This window comes from Chamaea fasciata, unplaced genomic scaffold (genome assembly GCF_029207755.1).
Source record: "Chamaea fasciata isolate MVZ Bird 193981 ecotype frontalis unplaced genomic scaffold, bChaFas1.0.hap1 SCAF_4, whole genome shotgun sequence".
Taxonomy (NCBI): domain Eukaryota; kingdom Metazoa; phylum Chordata; class Aves; order Passeriformes; family Sylviidae; genus Chamaea; species Chamaea fasciata.
Window position 1 is genome coordinate 54,021,346 of NW_027094089.1, and position 23,180 is coordinate 54,044,525.

Genomic DNA, 23,180 nt, shown 5'->3' on the forward strand with positions numbered 1-23,180 from the left:
AAAATGCAAAACTAAGGGAAAACCTATACCATTTGTTTTCTAGCAGTGTTTTGCATGTCTAGTTGTGGTGGTTCCTCCCCCCACCCTAAGACCACACTGTGATGTGAGAAATGAACAAACTTTACAACATCCTTCCCCTTTGATTCATCAGACCCCTGCTTACATAGTTTCTATATTTACCTCTTAGTCCCAAGATACTGATATTTCTCAAGGTTCTTCCCATTGTCAGATGCTGGATTTTTCTTTTGTAATACTGGGAGCTGTCTGCATAAGTATACTGCCTAACTTACCACTGCAGCCTAAGCAGTTGAAATTCAGACTCCTAATTAAGTGGATTTGTTTTTCATTAAGGAAAAAAAAAAAAAAAAAAAAAAGAAAACGTTTTGGGCATTTAACATCTTTTTATGTAACTGAACACACAAATATTAATTCTACACTGTTAACGTCACTTTATATAAGCCAAACTACATTAATTCATTTTTTTTCTTGGTCGGCTATTACTTCTCCTGATTTTTTTTTCCACTTCATTTCCATATCCACTGTGCTTTCTCCAAATCTTATCCTTGGTAACTGTTGCCACATTCAGTAGTCCTTATAATTGCCATGTGTAAATCTTTTTTAACAGTAAAATTGCTTAGCTTATTTTAACTCTTCCGTGAACTTTCTAGGAAGATTTCATTTGGCTTGAATCCACTTCAATCTGAGAGCTAAAACAGATTTTAGAGGAAGTTTTCAGGATTTAAAGGAAACTTACATCTGCTTTGAGCTAATATGATGTCTAAAAATACCAGTTTCAAAATTAGAGAAGTGTAGTTTGCCTTCTTGTAGTTTGCCTTACACATTTTGATTTAGTCTGATGTGACATAATATGCATTTTTATGGGTTTTTTTTTTTCCTTTCTTACAGATAATTTTGCCCACAGAACAACAGTCCGGCAGGCACTAGCAAATGACAAAGACTGGCAGGGAAAATTCATCTCTGCAGCTCTCCCCTTGATTGAGAAACAACACAATGAGGTTGCTTATCTGGTGCCCTGGTGTCAACTTGGGAAGCCTCCAAAGGAAAGGGGTGAGCTTATATTTTCTTTTGCTGAGTAAAGTTACCAGCACTAACAAAAAATGGCTTAAAGTTTAAACCAGGTATTACATAGTTTTATGTCCCTTTATGTAATAAATGCATGTACATGCACCTATGTGGAAAAGGTGACGTAACACAGATGAGGGACAGAGTTTTTCAGAAGGATTTTACACTAATATACATCAGTAACTGACTAGAGTGCTGATCATTAAGGTTGTTAATGATCAGGATTGTGGCTTGCTAAATGAACATGCAAAATGGCAGTGCCATAGTAGTGGTCAGAGCAGTCATCCCAGACTTCATTTGTCTGTCCATCAGTGAGGGGCATTTCCTTGCTCTCTTTCACGGAGATTTTCCTCTTACCAATTTGCTTTGATGTTACTGCTTCTTTCGTATAAAGTTTAAAAGATTCCCTACTTTTTTGAAAATACATGAAAGTCAAACATAAGGATCTGCCCCATGATTTTGCCAGGCACAGAGGTGAAACTGACCAAGTTGTAGTTCTGCAATTCTTCCTTATTTTTCTTTTTTAACAATCATAGGTTAGATGTAGAAGTCATCTCCCTATATATTTTAACTCTCCCTGTAGCAAATTTGATGTTAATAATATTGACTGTTCCCCAGTTTATGAACATTGGCAGGCTTTCTTGCATTAAGTGACAGGGAACGGACCTTGCTTCAGCCCTCAGCACATGTATAGATACAGTAATCTTTGTTCTTTATTTCCCCAGGATTCGGAATTCTATGCTGTTACTGTTGAATTTGAAAGCAGTCCAAATTTCCTAAAATCTGGAGAGCCGACTTCAAACACGCTTTTAGTTTATCTCCAGCCTATTGCAGGAGAGTGACACCAGACACTGCCAAGTAGCAAGTGTCTGGCTTTTTAATATTGTGCCAACAATTGTGATCTGAAGTAACTACCTGAACAGAAAGAAGACAAGTAGCTTTTAGCAGGACTGGAGTATTTGTAGGATCTCCCTACAAATAAGGGAGATCAACACAACAGAGGTGCTAAACTAGTCCTGTTGTGTCGGTTACACTGTCAGATCTTACTGTGACCAACTGCCGGGGGTCAAAGGGGTTTGTAATGTCATAAACCATTTCAACACCAGAAAACATCTCCAGTCTTAGAAAAGACACCCGGCATTGCTCAAGCAGCCACCCAAATCCCTCAAGCAAGTATGACCACTTGTGATATCTGCAAGAAGTCTGAATGTCCCAAAGTTTCCATGCAACATTAAAAATTGCAAAGTTGGGCTTTGTGTGAAGCCTTCTGTTCTTCAGGGCCCTGGTACTTAGATGTACACTTGAACTGACTGCAGTTAGTGAGCCTGTGTTCTTGTGAGCCTCTGGAAGCTGTGAGTTCTTGTGCATGTTGGGAGAAAGGAGCAGTTTCCCACTGTCCCCAAATGACAGGGAAATGTCATACTCGTCTCACAGCAAATACACTGTGGCCATGAGACATGGTTCAAGATCTGGTGGTATTAATTGGTATTTCCTTCTTTGTGGTAGTGTTTGCTTTTTCTTCTAGGTGTATATGAATGGGTTACTTTCCAGATGAAGCCTGGTGGGCCAGCATTGTGGGGTGAAGCATTTCGAGCTGCAATCAATGCTCACATTAACACAGGATATACCACCCTGATCGGTGTTTTCCACACAGAGTATGGATTACTTAACACAGGTACTTGTAGCATCACGTAGCTACAGAGTCCATCATGTCCAGCGAGGCTGCAGCTGCAGGCACCAGCAGGGTAACAAACAAGACGCGTCTCCATTTTGTTAAGCTCAAGAATCCATTTATTTACCCCTGGGGACAAGGAGGGGGACGCAGACGAAAGACCCAGTAAAGGCAGGGCCATGGGGTTTTATAGGGCGTTGCAGGGGTGGAGTTTAGGGTTTGGGTCAAGGGAAGAGTTTAACATAGGGAAGGCAACATCAAGTTCCTGCCTCCTCAGAACAAGTGCACTCCACAGGTACTCATCAATTTCTGATACAGACTTTGGCATGGGGGCAAGGCCCCGTCCTGGATCAGGATTGGCCAGCTTGCTGAAAATGTTGGTATTGATCCCCAGAGTCCTGTAAACAGTCCTTGAACCCAGCTTTATGTATTGGGTTATAGGCTTAAGACAGTTGCTACAATCTTAAAAGACTCAAGTCTGATGTTGAAGTCAAACCATGCAACGGCTCAGTAAAAGATCATCCCACCACTGGCATGCCTGGAGGATTGTTTCTGATAACTGCAAGACATGTAACAGATGAAGGCAGATTGCTAGGACTTAGTGTATGCGTTGTATTGCAGCATTATAGTGCTCAGCTGACTTTATTTGTACTTTCTCAGTCAATGTGTTATGGTGGAACGAGAGCCCAGATCATCGGGCAGCTGGAAGACACAGTGCCCATGAAGATGCCAGAGTCGTAGCAGCTGGTAAGACATGATGAATCTAGAAAATTCACCTGTGTTACCTGCATGCATGCTGAGAAAGGTACTACTTTTCATTGGAATACTGTCTTAATTAAACATGCATTTAATTTTAGTGCGCAATAGTGTCAGATTCTTGGAGTCGCAGCAAAGTGTGCTTCTGATTCCTCTGCAATGCTCACCGCTGAAGTAACCTTCTCCTAAAGGATGTAACTGATAGCAGAAGAGACAAGATGGAAGTGCTGTCAGCAAGTGACATGGATTGCCATACCCTCATGAGCTGAGCTGTTCTGTAGTTGACAAAAAATGGATGCACAATGCTGACCCACTAGCAGTGTAAATCAGCACTCTGATACCAATTGTTAAACAAAAGTTTACATTGATATTCCTTCATCTCCAAGACCAAAGAACTTGAGCCATATCATGACACAAACCATGCTTTACCAATCATCTATTTTAATCCCTAAGTTCTTTTTGCATAGCTAGATCACTTACCAAACTGAGGAAGTACTCTTGTCCAGCATTCCAGCCAGGGATGGTATAATTTTTATAACATACTTTGATGCCTCTTGTAATCATCAGATCTTAGTTATTCCATACAATGTAAGAAGGAGAGCTCCCACATGTATCTTAACCCAATTATATGTTTTAATCAGACAACTCACTGAGATGCTTTGTATTAATTCTGAGTGATGTACATCATCGTTGCTGGAATTGCACTTAAATGCAACAGTGGGGCTGATTAGGTAGCATGTCCTAATGATCTCTGCCATGAGACATTTTACTTAATAACTTGTTATGGTTCATTTCAGCCTTTTCCTTTTTTGTTCATTAAACACTGCCTTAAAACAGTGAGTTATCCACACAAGTTTTGCCTTGGGTATTTTAATACTTTCTTAGGGTGCTAAAGCTTATTAGCCCTTCTTGTTCAATTGTGTCATCAGACTCATCTGATTTACGTGTGCTGGCATTCTTTGAAATACTTTTTGTCAGACTGTTAAAAGCTGAATAAACGAGCATAAAGCATTAATTTTTAGTGTTTATGGCTCAGGCTCTTACTCTTTTTAAACTATGAAAAGATAAATCCCATTCTCCAAGTACAGTATTCATTTTGCAGGTCTTGTCTTTTGGTCAACAACAAATTGCTTTAGAACCAGTAAGCTAGAGTGAATAGCAGAAGGGCAGAGGCACATGGGCTGAGAAGTCAAACTTCTATTTTGTGTACAGTGGTACAGAGCACCCTCTTCTGTAATTTATAGGTATTGACTATAAATTGCAGAGCATTTGAGAGGCTTTTCTACATGTTAATCATGGATCTGCAATGATCAATTGAGTACTGAAGTATTTTTGTGGAGTTTGCCTAATGATTATTGCTGCTTTAAAAATGCATTAAGATCTCACAGAAAGCACTAAAACAAGCTGTAGGCCATTATGCTTGTGTCCAAGGTGGGTGCATGGAATGTGACTGCTGTAGTTAACGGAGTGTAACAGGTCCCGGCTGCTATATCCATGTCTTAAACACCGTTCCCTCCGACAAAGTCAGATTTAGCATACTCAGGATGGAAACAAACTCCAGAGACCCCTGCGTTACGTTTTACAAATCAACTTTTTAAGGTACAAAGAGCTGATGAATCAGTGTATTGTTCAGAATGTTGCCTTGTAACTGTTCTTTCAAAGGAAGATTTCTTTTTTACTAACAAAAACATGGGTGGAAAAATGGGGAGAGTCAAAAACACTTCCTTTTCATTTGAATGCAAGAATTGTTTCACTGGGGTTTTTCATTTGGTTGGTTGTTTTTCTTTTTTTAAATTAAAACTATTTTCCTTAACACCAGCACTGACAGTAAAGAATATTCAAGATGTTAGAGGTGTTCTTTATCCGGAGGTGCCAGCTGGACACTAGATCAAAGTCAAAAACCCAGGAAATTAAGAGGGCTGGGAAGTCATCGACCACATGAAGTTCAACAAGGCAAAGTGCTGGATTCTGCACATGGGGTAGGGTAACCCTGGGTGTACAGACAGGCTGGGGAACAAGATGTTGGAAAGCAGCAGGAATGGGCCCTGGGGATCCTGGTCAGGGGAAAGTTGAACATCAGTTAGCAGTGCCCTGTCAGCCAGGAGGGCCAGCGCTGTCCTGGGGGGCATCAGGCACAGCACGGCCAGCTGGGCAAGGGAGGGTATTGTCCCACTCTGCTCTGCACTGGGGCAGCCTCACCCTGAGTCCTGTGTGCAGGTTTGGGTACCACTGATACCTTTTGGGACTACCTAAAAACAGAGGCCAGACAAAATTAAGGGGAATAAAAAGCAGTTATATTTATTGAAGGGCCTTCAGATACATTTCAGGTAGACAAAGCCCGCCCAGGGGTTACACCCAAAAATGGACAATGGGTCATGGGCTTTTGTAGTTTTATAAGTTTGGTCCATTTGCAGATTGGGGGTTAATCTTCCAGTTACAGCTCCAAGTAATCAAGTAATTTACCTAAGTTTGCTTCCCACCCACTCACTTTTGTTTACATTTCTCAGGGCCTGAGACAGTAAGGTGTGCTTGATTCCCAGACCTGGATAGGAATTGTTTTGTCTGACCAAAATGGAAAAACTATAGCTAACACTCTATATGGAGTTTAGAGTTATACACTAAAAAATTGCAGGCTTAAAAATACATGAAAAATATGAAAGCTAAAATCTTAAGGCATCATTACAATGTAAAAGATAGTAAGCCATTAGAGAGGGTCAACAAAGATGGTGAAGGAGTCATAGGGAAGCCGAATGAGGAGCATCTGAGGTCCCTTGGTTTGTTCAGCCTGGAGGAGATAGAGGGGAGACCTCATTGCAGTTACCACTTCCTCCTGAGGAAAAGAGGAGGGATAGGCACTGATCTCTTCTCTCTGGCACCCAGTGACAGGACCTCAGGGAATGGCCTGAAGTTGTGTCAGGGGAGGTTTAGGCTGGATTTTGGAAAAATGTTCTTCCCTCAGAGGGTGGTTGGGCACAGGCTCTCCAGGGAAGTGAGCACCATGCCTGTCAGTGTTCAAGAAGTGTTTTGATAATGCTCACAGGCACAGGGTGTGACTCCTGGGGATGATGTTGTGCAGGGCCAGGAATGGGACCCTGATGATCCTTTATGGTCTATTCCAGCTCAGCATATTCTGTGATTCTCTGGAATTTTAATTGGCTTCTTTTTTTCAGGGTGAATTTTCCTCATGAGTGTAACTTCATGAATTGCTTAGATACTGGAAGTTGGTTGACATTGATACTATAGGCAGTAGCAAACAACATTTTAGGATAAATTTATCCTTGAGCAATCACACCATTATTCTGCTTCCGTTTGTAAACTGTTAAAAATCAACTGAGTGTATAGGGTGTTCTAGCAAGGAAGAGCAATCAGCAACTCGCATCTCTGTAATAAAAATTCAGAGGCAGGTACTTGACTTGGGATTTAAATATCCAGAGAAGTTTGTTATGCTTTGCAGCTGGATTTGACAGTTAACCAATCAGTTGCTAGAGACCGTTTTATTTACCAACTTTATAAGTTTAATGTAGCACTTACCTTTTTATCTTGCATTTCCACATTTACCTGAAAATAGTATATTTACTCTGTAGTAGTTTTTAGAGCTATTGAAATCTCATGCATCCAAAGTTCACAACAAAATAAAACCAGGTAAAACAAAAGCTTCTAGCAGTGCTCCCTGAAATAACAAATGCCAAAATTACACTTGTGAAGACCAATGATGCTATAACAGCTTTATTTTTTACTTAATACAAGGCAATTAGAGTGCCTTTTAATACTTCACATAACAGATATTAGCATATACAAATATATATACTTTTTTTTTTGCTTTTAATGAAAATGTCCATTTTTAAGGGTTTAACTTAGAAATTTCAGTTGTGAAATCTCTCTAGATTTTTGCAAAGTTAACAGATATTCCAGTGCAAAAATAGATCCCATTACAGATAGCATAAAGTGCTTGGAACAAAGGACCAACTATAATTCAGGAGGGAAAGATAAGCACAAAAGTGGTTGTTTAACCATGGGGAAAATACAACTCCTTCCTGAAATACAAATGTACTACAAAGAGGGATGCAACATGTCAACAGTACTGAAGTTTAAAATAAGTTAACACCTCAGTGTAGTTTCATTATCAAGAGTGGTTCATATAATGTGTATGACTCTTGAGCGATTTTTCCCCAACACATAGTTGAATGAGTAAAAATTAGTGGATGTCAATGTATTCCATGACAAATCTTCATGCCAGTGTTGCATTATGCTGTCTGTTCAGTACAAACAATGCAGATCAGAGCTGTGAAGTAGTCTGATTAATATCCACATTTACTGCAACGTTTTGTCACAGATAGCAAACCCTGTAAGCATGACAGTCATGGGGCAATAGAAATCGAGAATCTTTTTGGTGGGCTAAGGAAAGTGTATTACCATGTAACTGTTATTTCCTGATATATGAATAATTAAAATGAGCAGTTACCAAGAGCAAACCACAGCCCTTTCAGGACCAATTCTGAATCCTCCTAGAACTCGTTCTAGCTCCACATGCACTAGTTTGGTGCAGTGCAGAACGTTAGCCCTTCACTTCAGTGATGCAATGCTGATTTGTAATAGTGACTGAGCAGTGGCAAGCCTCCAGTACATCCTACTTGTTTCCATGATACTGCAGCATACTTGCAGCCTGTTCTGGAGTCATGGCTGTAGCTCTGCTGTTTCTGCACCTGGAAGTCTGGTGTATTCACCACCCTGTAACTCATCCCCATAGAGTGATGATGTCATAAAGGTAATAACAAAGCATGTTTTAAGTGAGGTATACCAATCCCCTTTACACTCCTTTTCTTAATCCCCTTAGCAATGAATTATACAGATTTAAAAAAAAAAAGTATGAAAAAGGCACTTCAGCAGAGCCTGTACTAGGCTTTTACTTTACCTCAAGGCAGGAAGCAGAGGGACAAGAAACTTGTTTTAACTGTGTTTTAAAAATATTGAGTTGGTCAGTGCTACCAGGTATACTTGGAAAGATGTAATCAATCTTCTTCAGGCTCATGCCAGCCTTTTCAGCATTTGCTGGGCTGCTGTGGTCATTCACAGAAGAAAATGGTCCATGACTGATTCATGGAGTAGCATCAAAACTAGTGCAGAACCTGTCTGGGTATTGAAGGCAGAGGCATGGCATATGGGAACAGCTCAGGAACTGGACTTGGGTTCAAACCACATTATTGAACCAATTTTTGAATGTAAAAGCAACACAGAGGGACCCAAAAAGCATACTCTCCCATGACTGTTGTACAATGTGAACAAAAATCTGTTATTCTTACTATATAATTTCCCCTCTTAATCTTAGTCTGGCTTTGTAAAACTTGAAAACTTGACTGATGAACTGTAGCACTACTATCTTGAACTCTCTTATTTTTCAGGGGGATTTTTACTGAAACAGTTGTTTCTCACATGTATAATAAGGGTGCATTCTCCAGTTAGGGATCACCTAATGACTGAAACTACACTGCACAACAGAAGCAGAAACTTACACATTAAGGTTATACCAGTTTCCAAACAGGAAAATTTTAGGTGAACAACTTGCAGTTGTTTGCAGATAGCAGTTGGTTGCCAGAATCTGGAACATGGTCAGATCATGAATGCAGCTGTCTACCACATGGATAGAAAGAGAGCATAGCATTACAGGCATAATGTAAAGAAATATCATGGCTACAAAAATCAACTGAAAGCATTTTCAATCCCTAATTATGCTACCTACCTATTTAAAGTCATAAATAATACTGTTAAAAAAAAATCTACATCTCGTTTCTAGTTTTATCTGGCAAAGCCAGAAACAGCAACATGCTTGTGCTAAGCAGTAATTCCAGATGATGGGTACCTTTCTGGTGCAAAGCAGGGGTTAAAGAGCAGATATTACAAATCTGAGTGACAGTTCATGATTTAGAATTTGCTCTTGGCATTAGCAGCTTGTACAACTACTGAGTGTGCTGCTGTGGTCCAAACCCTGTCTGCTTCTCACCCACTTCTTTCTACTAGACGTTCATGCAGCTGCAACAGTACCTCGGAGGAGCAGGAAAGTACTTAACTGCACAAACACCTAGTCAGAGTATGTTGTTGATTGTGATGCTGGTGGGACAATCATGCATTTGGAGGGTTCACAGTTCTGCATATCATCACTTTCTGATGAAGATGTGTGGTTATGATGGCCTGTCTTTTGCCATCCCACCTGCACAGTACTACTTTGTGGCCTCAGCTTTGTCACCACTGACCTACATCAGCCTAGAGAAAGCCAGCTTGTCAGGTTAAGTTTTCACAACTTAGGGCTACAACACTGGTGGTGACCTTTTCTTGCCACTGAGACTGTTTTGGTGCATACATTGCCAGCAATGGATATAGCACCAGCACATTCCCACTCCTGACATGAATGTTCTAAAGACTAAAACATGCACGTCAAAAATATCTGTAAATAACCACTGGCCATGATTCCTCAATGAATTATTTTAGAAACCCTAATAAAAACATACTGTACAGAACAAGAGTATTGTTGAAAGCCCACAGCATCTTGTGGGTGCTTTACCACAGCTTCAGAGTTATCCTGTAATGAGCTAAGTTCAAGTCTTTCACTGGAGAACAGTACAAGACGACTCCATGAGGCTGCCCCTGTAAAGGAATTGTTTTCATTGCATTGAATTGCATTGCATTGAATGGTTATCAGTAGAGTGTCCAGTTGCTTTTCCTCTAGCTTCTTTGGGAATATCCTATCCCAGGAAAAGGAAGTTTGCATGCTGCTCATCATTTCTTTGACGAAACTGGCTCACACACAACTTTCTTTTACCTTCTCATCTTGCAGGAAGGAGTTAAGGATTGCAATGTCTACCACAGTCTGGTTTTTGTGCAATGACAGGTCCTTAGTATGGTCGTCATCACTTTGGTCCTTAGCAAAATTTACAAAAACCTACAAGAAAAAAAGGCCATGTCACACACCACCATAGAATTTCATTAATTCATGGCACTTGAAGCACTGGACATCCTGAAAGAGTCCTGGGATTCAGTACTCTACTTTGTTTAAATGCCCTTATAAGAAAGGTCAATTAAATTGGTGGATGTACTCCTATCTCTGCAAAATAAGCTTTTGGCATCCAAGCTACTAAAAACTTACTTGGTCAAGTGTGGTCTGTGAAACGGAGTAGTCTTCTATGTGGAGTCTCTTCTTGTTCTGGGAAAGAATACTGAATATTTTGGCCAGGGAGGATGGTGAAGAGGGAAGTTGGTACTGCAGCATATTCCGATGCTTTTCCTTTAGGACGCTTCCAGGGAAGGCATGCCCAAAGAACTCCTCAACAGGCTTCAGGTCTGGGTTTGCCCCTGCAATTCTCACCACTATGGTGTAACCATCTCCAAACCTACAAAAACGAAAAAAACAAAACAAAACAAAAACAACAACAACAACAACAAAAAAGTCAGTACAAGAGTTAAGTGCTTCTGAAAAACAAGTGGGCTCAAAATCCCACAGCATTTCCTATAGTCAGAATAGCAATGGAAATGCTGCGTGAGGAACTAAGCCTAACTGTATCTCCCTAAAAAAGCAAACTCTCTGGTGTAAGCAAAAATAAAAAAACCTACCTGTTCTTTAGGTGCTGGACACTGCCCAGACACCTGAATCGCCCATTGACCATTATCGCCATTCGAGTGCACAGGGCTTCACATTCTTCCATGCTGCAGGCAGAAATAACTTCATTAGTACTGCAAATAGCATTGAAGGGCAGAGCAGAAAGACTCAGCTCAGCATCCAGCCCTGGCAGATGTAAAAGCCAAGGTATGACACAAGTGGGCTGCTGCTTACCTGTGAGATGTGAGCACCACTGATCTCCCCTCTTTGATTACACTCAGAGCACAGTTCCACAAAAAGCGACGTGCTTTGGGATCCATCCCTGTTGTTGGCTCATCCTGCAAAATGTATACAAAAACCAGATTGTGCTGCTACATTCTACTGACAAATACCTCATCTTTGAAATGACCTGTCCATTCCTGATTATGGAAACTGAAAATAAGGAAACTGGATTTATTTTCTAAAATGAGAAAGTAAATTATGCACCAGATTTTTAATTAGTCTTCATTTCAACCTGTTTTTTATAAAAATATTGATGAGCAAAGGTTGCAGACTCACCAGGAACACCACAGGTGGCCCTCCAATGAGGGCAATGGCTGTGGAAAGCTTGCGTCTGTTTCCTCCGCTGTAATTCCCGGCGTATTTTTCTCCATATTTCACAAGGCCCAGTTTCCGAATTGCCCACTCGCCAACCTATGACAGACCGCACACCACCACCTTCAATCAGGCATAGCAACATCTGCACAAAGATTTTTCTTACAAGCTTTGGCTTCAAAAGTAGCTTTCAGAAGGCCCATTTATCCGAGGATCTCCTGTGGCATGGATATGGGTTTTGAAACACCCTGTTCACCTCTGGATCGGGATATATGTAACCCTGTCCCCAGGAGGCCTGAAAAATCAAATGGCTGCAGCTTATCAGCCAGTGGGCATGAGTTCAACATCATCTGAGCCACACTAACCAACAGACTAGTCCTCTTAGCAGCACAAGCTTCAGGGAGCTTTCCTATTACTGCAGGCTTACAGCAGGGACATGGACGCTGCTGGCCCACAGCACTCACACCATAGTGCATCTTACTTACCCTGTGGATAGATGGAATCTGGTTTGTTGTTCAGTAGTATCCCTAATGGTGCCAACAGGCAGTCATTGTTGCCCTGCTGACTAAAGTGTGTTTTGCGGAAGAGATTCAGCAACTACTCAAATCACACCCAGAACTGAGTCCCTTTTTATATGGAGCTGGTGGGAACATCACATGGAAGAACATGGCAGCAATCTTAGAAGGAGATTGCAGTTTCCACCTCACAGAAGGACTCCAGCTGCTTTGGACATACCCTGGATATCACCTACCTAGAGCACTCAGGTTTCCTACAGTAAAAACTGTTAATTGCAGGAAACAGAGCTGAGAAGAGTGCTGCATGGTGTTGGCAGCTGTCATCAATTGCTTAAAGACTGTTATTGTAACCTCATTCTGAATGCTGAAATAGCACCACTTTAATGCACCATGATCAACAGGAAAGCTTTTAAAACTCAGAACAAGGCTTCTGCTAAGCTGTAGAGCGTTTGCTTCTGGGGACTTTAAAGAATTAACACTTTGCAGCAAGTGAGGTTCTGCATGACCTGCAGTTCCACAGCCCTTAAATTCTTAAAGGAAGAAAGTTGTCGAGTGGAGAAGAGCATTCACTATGAGAACGTAGGACCCAAATTATCTGCCCTTCCATTCAGTACATTTTTTCCAGGCAACACTGAAAAAACAGGGCAACTCTTGGATTGCCCTGAAGAAAAGGGGGGCAGATTTCACGATGCAGTATCTTTAACAGCATCACATCATGGCATTACATGACTTGCAAGGAAGCTGCATGCAAACAAGAACCAGCAAACTGGTCACTGGGGTGGGTCCTATGGTGTTTCATTTACCTTGCAGACTTCTTTCTCTGGAACTCCTCTCAGGAGTGCAAAGAACTCCAAGTGCTCTCGCCCTGTCAGCAGTTCATTAATAGCATCAAACTGTGGGCAGTAGCCCATGTTCTGATGGACTTCTTGGATATTGGACAAGATACTGTAAAAGAAAAAAACCTTTGTTAGGATTTCATGAGCACATGCTGCTACTTTAGATGTTAAAACAGCGTGAAACTGTGTTCCTGGAATCACTGAACTAACAAAAATACAGGATCCTAGAAATCCATCTTGATCAAGTTACTTTTTATCTCTGTCCCTTTTTCCCTCGTTTGTTTTTTTTTTTTAATGACATTTCAATGTGGAAGAGCTGTTACACAGAAATGACTACCAGACTAAATCGACTTTCCTAAGCCACTGATATACTTTACCAGACCCAAACAAGGGCTGAAACAGATGCTAAGAGTTGTGGAAGAGAGTTTTGATGTGGAAAAAAGGCTGTTAAAACTGGAGGAGAAAAGATGTATTGTCTTTCACCTGTTTCCTTTGAGGAAAGCTTCTCCTCCCGTCACATCTGTATCACCAGTTAGCATCTTAAAAGTGGATGACTTGCCAGCACCATTTACTCCCAGGAGTCCAAAGCACTGGGGATATAAATGAGCACAGTGTATTTGAGAACAGGATCCAGCTGCATCATTTTCAGCACTGACGAGATGGAAAGAAGCAAACTTGACCCTCAGGGCAGCTAGACGGACTCAAGTCTATTTTCAGAAAGAAAAAATCTTCTTGGTTTTTATTTTATGTATAAACCTTTAGGCTGGAAAGATGAACAAACTGTGGTGTCACCTTCACACACTGTCACCACAGTTCATCTGTGCCAAACCTTGCATACTGGAGTTTGGCTTCTAGTCCCTGACACTGAGAGTTAAGTATCTTCTTCAAAGGCAGAGATACACAGAATCAGAAACTGCTTCCATTTCTACTTTCCTTTTGTGCAATTTGAACATTTATCTGGTTTTGATCTTACTCTACCCTGTGCTGTCTTGAGGCTTCTATATTCTGCAGTAATAGCAAAACAATGCATTTAACAAATATGCTTACCTCTCCAGGGGGGATTCCAACACAGATCCTATCAACTGCTGGCTTTCTCTTCATTCTGTAAATCTGAAACCATAAGAAAAAAGAATGAGAAGGACAATGTCAAAGAATTCTAATTAGAGCTGTACATATTCAATACTCCTAACTCGATCCAGTTTTTGACCCCACTGAATTCCTCTGATAAGGCACAGTGAACGGTGTAGTTTTGTGTCAACGAGTATGAATTCAGAAGTTCTGTCACCTTGGTTAGCTCCTTGATTTCCAAAATGTCGCTCTGTCCTCCTCCACTAATTATCCTCTGCCTCTCTCTAGTTACATCCTCATCTTCATCATTCACAGGAGGCAGCTTGGCATAGACAGGCCTGAAGAAAGCAACATGATAAAACCTTAGCAGCAAGTGACAGGGCCTTCATAGGTAATATTCTCCCCATTTCATAGGCAACACCAATGAAAACTTCACCTGCTTGCAGCAGCACAGTAGAGAGGACAACCTACCTGGGTTTGATGAAGAACCTGTACTGGATGAGCACTGTGATGAGAAAAAACACAACACCTTCTACTGCCATGGCAAAGAGGTTCCTTCCCACCAGCTCCCATGACAGAGGGGACACAAAACGATTCTCTCCTGCCAAAATGAGATTAAAAGCACAATAACTTTTCCAGAGCAAGGGGAGCTGGCTAGCATTTCTTCCAGCAGAGCTCACCAAGTTGGGCATTGGGACAGCTGGTGATCAGCCAGTTGCAGGAGGGAAGGGTTAGACCACACAAGGGGCCAGCTGTGGCTGCATGCACATTTTTTACTGTAGCAAAACTGGGACCTAGGTCCAAAAAATTCAGTCTGCTAAAGAGCTAGCCCACCTTTCCAAAAGGTTAGTGAAGCACAGAAAGACTATGACTCAGGCCTGGCATCCACATGCCAGAAAAAAAAAAAAATCCAGCTTTCCAGAACCTCAACGACTTCTTACACTAGGCCTGATGATCTCCGTACAATCGTCTTTATGCATTTTTATTTAATGCTCTTAACTCAAAAATTCTTTGGATCTATCTACCAGTTTCTCTTAAGTTAAGAGTCAAAGGATATGATGACTTGCCATGTTTGACCAGGTCTGTGCTGCAAATTGTGAACTTTCAGTTCCTGAAAAGTTAGAGCTCCTCGTCTGGAGCAGATTCTAGATTTCTCTGTTCCTTTCAGGCCATCGTCTCTCTGATACACAATTTCACTTACCAAACCTCTCCAGAGCATCAGCCATAGCCTGGTTTTTCACCATGTCAATGAGTCCCCGGCCCAGGCAAAAGTGGGGGAAGATGAGGAAGACAGACTTCAGGATGTCATTGATGTCCTTCAGCTTCTGTTAAGAAAACAATCAAATGCCAGTGAGCCAGCTGAGCAGAATTCAGCCACCACCTCCCAAGAGTGACCCATGTTGTCACTGACCCCTCCTTCCCTTCCCCAACACTGCAACCCCACAAAATCCAAGGATTAGAAATGTTCTCCCAATAGCCAGGGCTATGGCTCCTCTGGACAGTCAGTGTTGTTGTGTTGCTCAAGATATTAATAGAAGCCAACTGCAATAAAAGGGTTTTTTTCCAAACACAGTCTAAAAAGCAGTGTCTGCAAACAATGATATGCAAAAATGCCACTGGCTGAGGACCCAGGGAAGCTGAACTTGCACAGACTGGTTATGTCAGTGGCTGTAGGGAGTTCCTTCCTATCCCATATTGGAAGCTCTAACACTTTTCCGTTGTTTTCTTCCAGCTGGCTTCAATCCCATGGATTGAGAACTGATAGTACCCTGAGTTTCTGTTCTGCCAGGTACTCATCTCTGACCATGTACTCATTTTTACTGAGCTAGAACAGGCTTTGTAACAAAAGGAACCATCATCAAGGACTCCATCCTTACGCCCACAGGAAGAGGTACAATCAACAAATAACTCCCATGGTGTCTCCTGAGCCTCCTCCCAAAAGGAAAACCACTGTTGGTCAAACAGTGCTTGCTAAGACATCTTGTGTTGTCTACAAGCCTGAGAGGAACTTGTACTTTCCCCAGCAGGCATCTGGTGTTTAAAAACTGAAGTGAAGTGTGTAAGTTCCCCAACATAGCTAGAGAGGTATCTACAAATAGGAGGCAAAATTCAGGACAACTAAATGGTTGGGTGATTAAATGGCCTTCATAGATGGAAAATGCCCTTCATTAAGAACATACAAGAAATTCCATTTCAACATTCTTCGTTTTGTTTTGGTTTTTTTTGTTCTTTTACCCTAAGAATGACTGAAAAGTGGAAAAGGTCATCCAGAGAGACTGTGGAGTCTCTCCCTGGAAATGCTAAAATCTAATGGCCCTGAACAACCTGCTTGTGGCAGTTTGATCTTGGCCCCCCACTACAAAAAACCAGGCCACACAAACCCAATACACTGGTGTAGCTGATTCTGGTCAGAGGTTGGACTAGGCAATCTCAGGAGCCCCTTCCGCACCTTAACTACTTTGTGAGCTTTTCTAAAGGGGGGGCTTTAACCCATTTCCACCAGAACCCTGTTTAAACTGCTGCTGAAGCTAATGCGTGCAGGCCAGAGCCTGGCTTTTCTGGAGATCTGGCTGCTAAAGGGAACATGGAAACAACACTGAACTAGATTGTAGCAGCACAAGACTGTGAGGAGCCTCTTGAAAAACATACATTGTTGGTGAAGAGCTCCAGGACGAAGGTGGCCACACTCCCATTGATGCCAATGAAGAGATTCACACTGGTCAGTACAACATATGCCGTGCTAGGGATTTTGAACACAAAGGAAGCTGGATACATAAGAGGAGTGATGGACCACCTGGCGAGAGAAAAGGCAGCAACATCAGGTAAGAATCTTCCAAGTCCAAGAGCCTTCCCAGACATCCTCTGGTGAGAAATCCCTTACCCATAGAGAAACAGAAGGAGAGCCAGCACAGGCAAGTTGGAGGAGGATACATAGGACTTCTGTTGGAAGCAGATGAAGATGATGACAACTAGTGTGGCTGGAACAATGTAGTTGCACTGGAAGGTGAAAAACATGACTTTAGATTTCTTTCCAGATGACATAAAAAAAGGAGAGATGTTTTTCTGCTCTAATCCAATAATTTTCAAAACTCTTCAGTGTTCCCAAAGCTGTTTTCAATGGGAGACTATTAAAAGTGTCGTATGTACGAACCATAATAAAATACACATGAATTTATATTTCTTGCTCTCTAGAAGTAGTCAGTAGACTCTCACAGGTTTCAGACACCACAGGTTAAGAAAATCTGCTTTGGACAGAGCAGAACAAGGGGCTACACAAACAAATGTTTTTGGGTAAGTATTTTAGAGCGACATAATAAATGCTAGTGATTCAGCTTATGGTTATCCTTCCATCCTCTGTTGTATTCCTTGACCCACCAAGATGAACCACTGCCCCATGACAGTAAACACGAAAGTCATAGTCACAGTTGTTCACTGAAATAATGTAGTGCCCACTGGCCCAAAATGCACTGTGCACTTCAAGACACCCTGGAAAAACAGAATGGAGGATAATTTAGCCCCGCCTAAGTCCTTACCATATCCCACACAAAGTTGGCCAGCCAGTAGATCACAGGCTTCACACCACTGATGAACTGCAAGTGTTTAGCCTTGCTGACACGTTCCTGAATAAGGAAAACCACAAAGCTGGCAGGAACAAAGGACATGGCAAAGATCACACAGATGGATACGAGGACATCCACAGAGGTGGTCATCCTGGATAAAAGGAAGAAAGCAAATTGTTTGTATGCTGGTACTGGCTCCTTTGAGATGAAATAAGGCAGCTCATGCAGGGCAGGGCAGGGCAGAAATTATTTCTTCTTATGCTGTCCTTATACTGTCCTTAATACTCAGAATCCTGAGTAAAGCATTACCATGCAAGCCTCTCTCAACTGCACAGTTCTTCTCCAGCCATATGGGAAAGGGAACATACACAGTCTGTTGGCATCTCAAGCGTAGCATCACAGCCTGGAGACTGGTTAATAACTTCAGCATAATAGACTGCTTTCTGCTTTCCTTATCACCACCACTTTGTTTCCCACATAATCTGTTTTCTGGGGTTGTTGGGGTTTCTATTTTTTGGTGGTGTTTCAAAGTTCAGAAGTATCTGCCCGTCATCTGCCACTGTTTTATGGATTGAAGGATATATATGCTCAGAGAGTATGAGTTCTGACTCTGATCATAGTGAGACTGGACTAGTCAGCGCCTCAGTGAAGTCAACTCTGTGCATTACTGTGTGCACCCCAGCTTGAGACAGTGGGCAAAACTCAACAGGACCTGTTAGTGGTTCCTAGTCAAATGGTGGGGACAAAAGAATGACCATACTCATGGTGAGACACCTTTCTGAAGGAGGCTGAGAGGAGTTTCCTAGAGCTGCAGAAGGCCTGATTCCTGAAAAGGGCTGGTTCTTAGAAACTGCAGCTTCCAGGGACTCAAAGACAGAGAAAGTTTGCACAGCAGTGCTGTTCAACAACAAGTTCTCAGCAGCACAGGTTGCCACCTTCCCAGACCAGAGAAAATAAGGCCTGCATATTAAGAGCCTAAATGGCAGAAGCCACTGACTGTCCACCAGTGTGTCCAAAACCTCTCATGTTCTCTGTTTCCAGTATTGCAACCCAAGACACCAGTCATCAGCAATGAGGCCAAACCCATCCACATTCATGTCACAACTTACAGAGCTACTTCAGAGAGCTGCTGCTTGGTGAGGTTGAGTGGGTGATTGAAGGCAGTGATCCCATAGGCACTGGGGTTTTCACCCTGCTGGAGGTTGGCCCGAAGGATGGCATTGTTGATCACATTCAGGAAGGATGCAATGGCATGCCAGCCCTTGTTGTTAAACCACACCTACAAGATATCACGTCGGCATCAGAGAGGCACCAGGTACATCAACTACCCAAAAGCTTCCTAAGCCCTGTAGAACATCCTTTCCCTGGCTGAGAGCATATTTCTTCCCACATCCTTCCAGCTAGCTTGCAGAGGGGCAGAACACACAGTTTAATCAATAAGCAGAAGAGGCTGCTGGAAGCTATCACTGATCCAGCACTGAACTCCTTTTGACATTCAGGCCTCGACTTCACAGGAGAAACAGATTTTGAGGAAGCCCACATAAAACTACAAGCTACATTTACTCCACTAGCAAATACAGAGAACTCTGGCCTACACAGTTTTCCAAGACAAACTGCTGTGACTCCAAGTCACCAGACCTTCAAATAGCAGGCACAGAAATGAGGATTGGTTAATTTACCTTCACATTGCTCTTTGTATCCAGGCCTTTCATGAAACTTGATAAACTGTTGAGAAATCGATCCCCAGAACTCCCCTGCAAACAGCAAAGAGACAGTTACTTCCCCTTTAAGAATACCTTTATTCATGCCCTGGGGTCTAGCAGAGACTTCACAATGCTTTTCACAGCTCTGACAGCTTTCTGCAAATTCAACAGCCTCTACCCACCAAACTGGAGGTGGTAAGAAGGCTGAGTAACTGTGGCTTGCCTTCACCCTTTCCTTTCTGTAGTCTCACCAGTAAGAAGGGTCAGTCTTACTCCTGTTTTTTCCCCAGTAAAATGTATTAATCAAAGTTGCATGCAACCTTCAGAGACATTGCAGCCCACAGGCTGGCAGTCTCAGGGGAAAACCGTGGCCCAAATTCTCATCTGAGCCAGGGCAGATTCAGCACAGTGAAGTTCAACTGAGGTTTTGAAGATAGCAGTGACCACTTCTTAATTCCCAGACAGCCCACCCTGTCCTGCCACAAAACATTCACATGTCTGCAATCTCCAAAGGCTTGCAACTGGTGTTGGGCAGAACCCACATCAGCAATGTGGACTGGGTAAGCTTTAGCTGAGCATGTCTTCAAGCCTTCTGCTACTCCCAAACAACAGCCTGTGAGATCCCAGCTCAGAAGTAGTGGGGAGAAGTCAGTGGACACAGTTAACATAAACATGCTCCTCATTTTATGACTTCCAAGTCATCTCCCAAGTAACAAGACTCAATATTACTGCATCCTGGGCTTATGGGGGACAACTGCTCACCTGTGCCAGCTCCAAAATTTTCTTCACCTGTTTAATGGCATCAGTGACTTCATGGCTTGGAGGAAGCACAAGGGAACTACTGGCTCCCAAGGAAAAGCCACCATACCTGAAAGTTCAGATACATAGAAAGAGATGCTAAGACACAACTATTCACTGACCTCCAGAAGGCGCCACTCCTCATCCCTCTCCATATGTCTCCTCTTCCCGCAGTACACCCAAGGCTAGTGTCTCCACTCTTACATGAAAGGATAACTTTTATTCTACATGGTTGCTTAGCCATTTAGTCTTCTACTCTTTGTTTCTGGGGTTAAATACTTATATTACCATTGCTCAGCATGCTGTCCATTTAATAAAGGCAGGTATTCTCTGCTGCAGGCAAAGCAGGACATCTCCCTGCTGCCCTTGCTTGGAAGAATAGCACCTCCCAGAATAGAGTACCAGCACACTGGTAATGCAAATGTTTTCAAGACTGCTCTCTGCATAAGGCAGACATGCTGTCCAGTGCTCTGGGGTTGTCCCAGTTTATCCTTAAACATCTTCCTCCAACACCTGGCAGTTAAGAGTCCTACAATAGAAACTGCAAACGGGGTGGATGTGTCCTGCTAAATATGACACTCAAGGTTTAGTGGACACATAAAAGCAAAAGAAAAGGCAGTAACTCACCTGAACTCATTCACCCAGATTTTATTCTTTAAGCTGCAGAGAGAAAAGAGTTGATATATAGTACATGGAACCAGAGGAGACAGAGACCTAACAAAGCTGCAGGCACACAAACGGGGAAAAGAGCGCAATAGCCTCTCACATCTGTTACAGCTCCCACCACTCCTCTTCAGTGTAATCCCTAGGCTTCCTTCACAATCTAACTACGAGGGTCAGCACACAGAATCACTAACAGAGCAGAAACATCACTTGAGCTGAAGACCTGGGCTACCTGAGGACCCTAGAAGATTTGGCTCACTATTGAAGAGTTTTGGCTGCTTGGGCTCATTTGCCTGATCTGTGCATCACCCATAGAGCAAGCAGTGTTTGTCAGGGAGGGAAGGGGGAGTGTTCAACAGGTACCTTTTCCCAATGATCTGTGCGTAGGTCTTCACAAGGTAGTCTGATATATTGTGGCCTGTCAGATTCTGGAGGATGTCAGTTGTGTCTTGCTCACGCTGGCGTCACCAGTGAAAACACAGATAAATGCTCATCAGAAAACAGGTGCTGAGTGAAATAAATCTTGTGCAATGCTGCATGCAAGAACTACACCTAGCCACTCTGCTCCTCATGAGCATTCCTCACTGCAGTACCACTGAGCTCCCTCCTACCTGTGGGGGTGGCAGGCCACCTGCACCAGCAGGGCACACAGGCAGCATCTTCTTGATCTTCTCACTGCTACACTCGCAAGATGGGGAAGGATTCTCCATGGTCCAGTTGCCTTTCAGGAAGATGGCCAGGACTGACTCTGGGACTGAAGCAGTGGTCCATTCCTTCTGTCCCACAGTGCAAGGAGTGTCTCTGTGTTTGGGAAGAGGCAAGAAAAAAGCAGTTTTTAAGACAAATACAATGGCCTTTACTTACAAGACATGTAAAGATCAAACTCCACAGTCCCCAGAAGAGGCAGTGTGTTTCTCAAAGGAGCTTGACCTCCTGAGAGAAAGTGCTTAGAGCAACAGATCAGACTCTGCAGCTTTTAACAGATCCCACTGCCAAAGAGACTGAGGGTGGTACCGAGTAATGCGAGACACTCCCCTCTTTTTATTATAATTAAATGCTTTGTTTCAGACAGTCCCAGCAGGTACACTGTTCAGAGTTCAGGAAGCATCCGGAGAATGCTCCTAGTCACATGTTTTAGTTGGAAGTAGTCTTCCAAGGAGCAGATAGTTGGACTCAATGATTCTCATGGGTCTCTTCCAACCTGAGATATCCTGTGATTTCAAGATCACAGCAGACAATCTTCTTGGATGACTCCTTGGATAATATTTCTGCCTTTGGGGCACCAAAACAGTGCTCTTCCCCAAGGTTGCAGTGGGAAGCTTTTTCCCCATGGCTCATTGGTGGAATAGCTCAGCTTTCATGCCTGTTATGAAGGATGCAGCTTACTTTCCACCACTGGCCACTATATCAGACACCTTGCCTCCCTCCCCATCATCCTGTGAACATTAGTTGCAGGTCTTCTGGACACATCATCTTGGACTCTTGGAGTGTATAGCTTTTGTATGTTCACAGACTAGATCTTCAATGACTCGCCCAAGGCCATGCACCAAGTCAGGTGGAAGTTGGGAAACAACACAAATGCTGTCTGGCTCTCCGCTCCTTCTGCTGGTGTTTGTGGGGTGCTAACTCAGGTTTCTAATGCAGCAGGAGACAAAGGATTATGGAGTGGGAATAGCTACAGTCAACAACATACAGCAACATAAATAGGTCCTGTATCATGCCCAGGACTGAAGAGTAAATTGAGTAATTTGCTCTCTTCTTTCCATCTCTGTCAGGAAGGGCTTGCACTCAAACCTCACTTCCTCACCAGACTGAGGGCTGGAAATTTTTTTAAACGGTTCTGAGCAGAAAAACTGAGTGTAATTACAACTCATTTGGCTTAAATCCTGCTCTTAAATTATTACTATAATTTCCTAAACTCAGCTAGAGCTACCAGGATTGTGGTTCCTGTTCCCAGACCAGAGTTCTACTTACGGGATGGAATGTCCCTGCATACAGCGTGTCCCAAACCCCGGCTTATCAAGAAGGGCATCCAAAAGCTTGTGAGTGCCTGCATCTTCTGGAGCATCATTGCTATGTGAACAGCAGAAAAACACTATCAGTCAGTGTGGTAACAAGCAAATAGCAACGGAAGCAACAGAGCAAGGCTAAGAGCACAGTGAAAGGATGCGGGTGGGGATTTGTCCTTGAAGAATGCTTAGCCTAAGAGCATATACACATTCCAAGTCTTTGTACACGGTATTAGGAGAATCACAACACCACTCAGAAATAGCTACGGCCTTGCCTGTACTTAGAGCTGGCATTCAAAGGTCGAAGAAGAAATCACCACAACTCTTTTTAAAAA

At 42.7% G+C, this 23,180-nt stretch overlaps 2 protein-coding genes across 4 annotated transcripts in view; one reads left to right on the top strand and one right to left on the bottom strand.

Moving 5' to 3' along the window:
• The window catches only part of NIPSNAP3A (nipsnap homolog 3A), a 9,263-nt gene extending 4,737 nt beyond the window's left edge, over positions 1-4,526 (top strand). The window contains 4 exon segments of the mRNA XM_066181612.1: positions 907-1,068; positions 2,609-2,758; positions 3,416-3,502; positions 3,613-4,526. Of these exon segments, the coding sequence (XP_066037709.1) occupies positions 907-1,068; positions 2,609-2,758; positions 3,416-3,502; positions 3,613-3,689 (476 nt within the window). The 3' untranslated portion in view covers positions 3,690-4,526.
• Positions 4,527-7,221: 2,695 nt separating this feature from the next.
• The window catches only part of ABCA1 (ATP binding cassette subfamily A member 1), a 92,054-nt gene continuing 76,095 nt past the window's right edge, over positions 7,222-23,180 (bottom strand). For all 3 annotated transcript variants that reach the window (XM_066181614.1, XM_066181613.1, XM_066181615.1), the window contains 21 exons: positions 22,811-22,909; positions 21,448-21,637; positions 21,200-21,294; positions 20,801-20,833; positions 20,138-20,243; positions 19,352-19,426; positions 18,782-18,951; positions 17,646-17,823; positions 16,994-17,109; positions 16,762-16,906; positions 15,314-15,437; positions 14,584-14,713; positions 14,330-14,450; positions 14,092-14,154; positions 13,528-13,634; positions 13,012-13,153; positions 11,658-11,792; positions 11,334-11,437; positions 11,114-11,206; positions 10,650-10,893; positions 7,222-10,445 (listed from right to left, as the gene is read on the bottom strand). In XM_066181614.1, the coding sequence (XP_066037711.1) occupies positions 10,305-10,445; positions 10,650-10,893; positions 11,114-11,206; positions 11,334-11,437; positions 11,658-11,792; positions 13,012-13,153; positions 13,528-13,634; positions 14,092-14,154; positions 14,330-14,450; positions 14,584-14,713; positions 15,314-15,437; positions 16,762-16,906; positions 16,994-17,109; positions 17,646-17,823; positions 18,782-18,951; positions 19,352-19,426; positions 20,138-20,243; positions 20,801-20,833; positions 21,200-21,294; positions 21,448-21,637; positions 22,811-22,909 (2,611 nt within the window). In that variant the 3' untranslated portion in view covers positions 7,222-10,304. The remainder of the gene's footprint in view (positions 10,446-10,649; positions 10,894-11,113; positions 11,207-11,333; positions 11,438-11,657; positions 11,793-13,011; positions 13,154-13,527; positions 13,635-14,091; positions 14,155-14,329; positions 14,451-14,583; positions 14,714-15,313; positions 15,438-16,761; positions 16,907-16,993; positions 17,110-17,645; positions 17,824-18,781; positions 18,952-19,351; positions 19,427-20,137; positions 20,244-20,800; positions 20,834-21,199; positions 21,295-21,447; positions 21,638-22,810; positions 22,910-23,180) is intronic.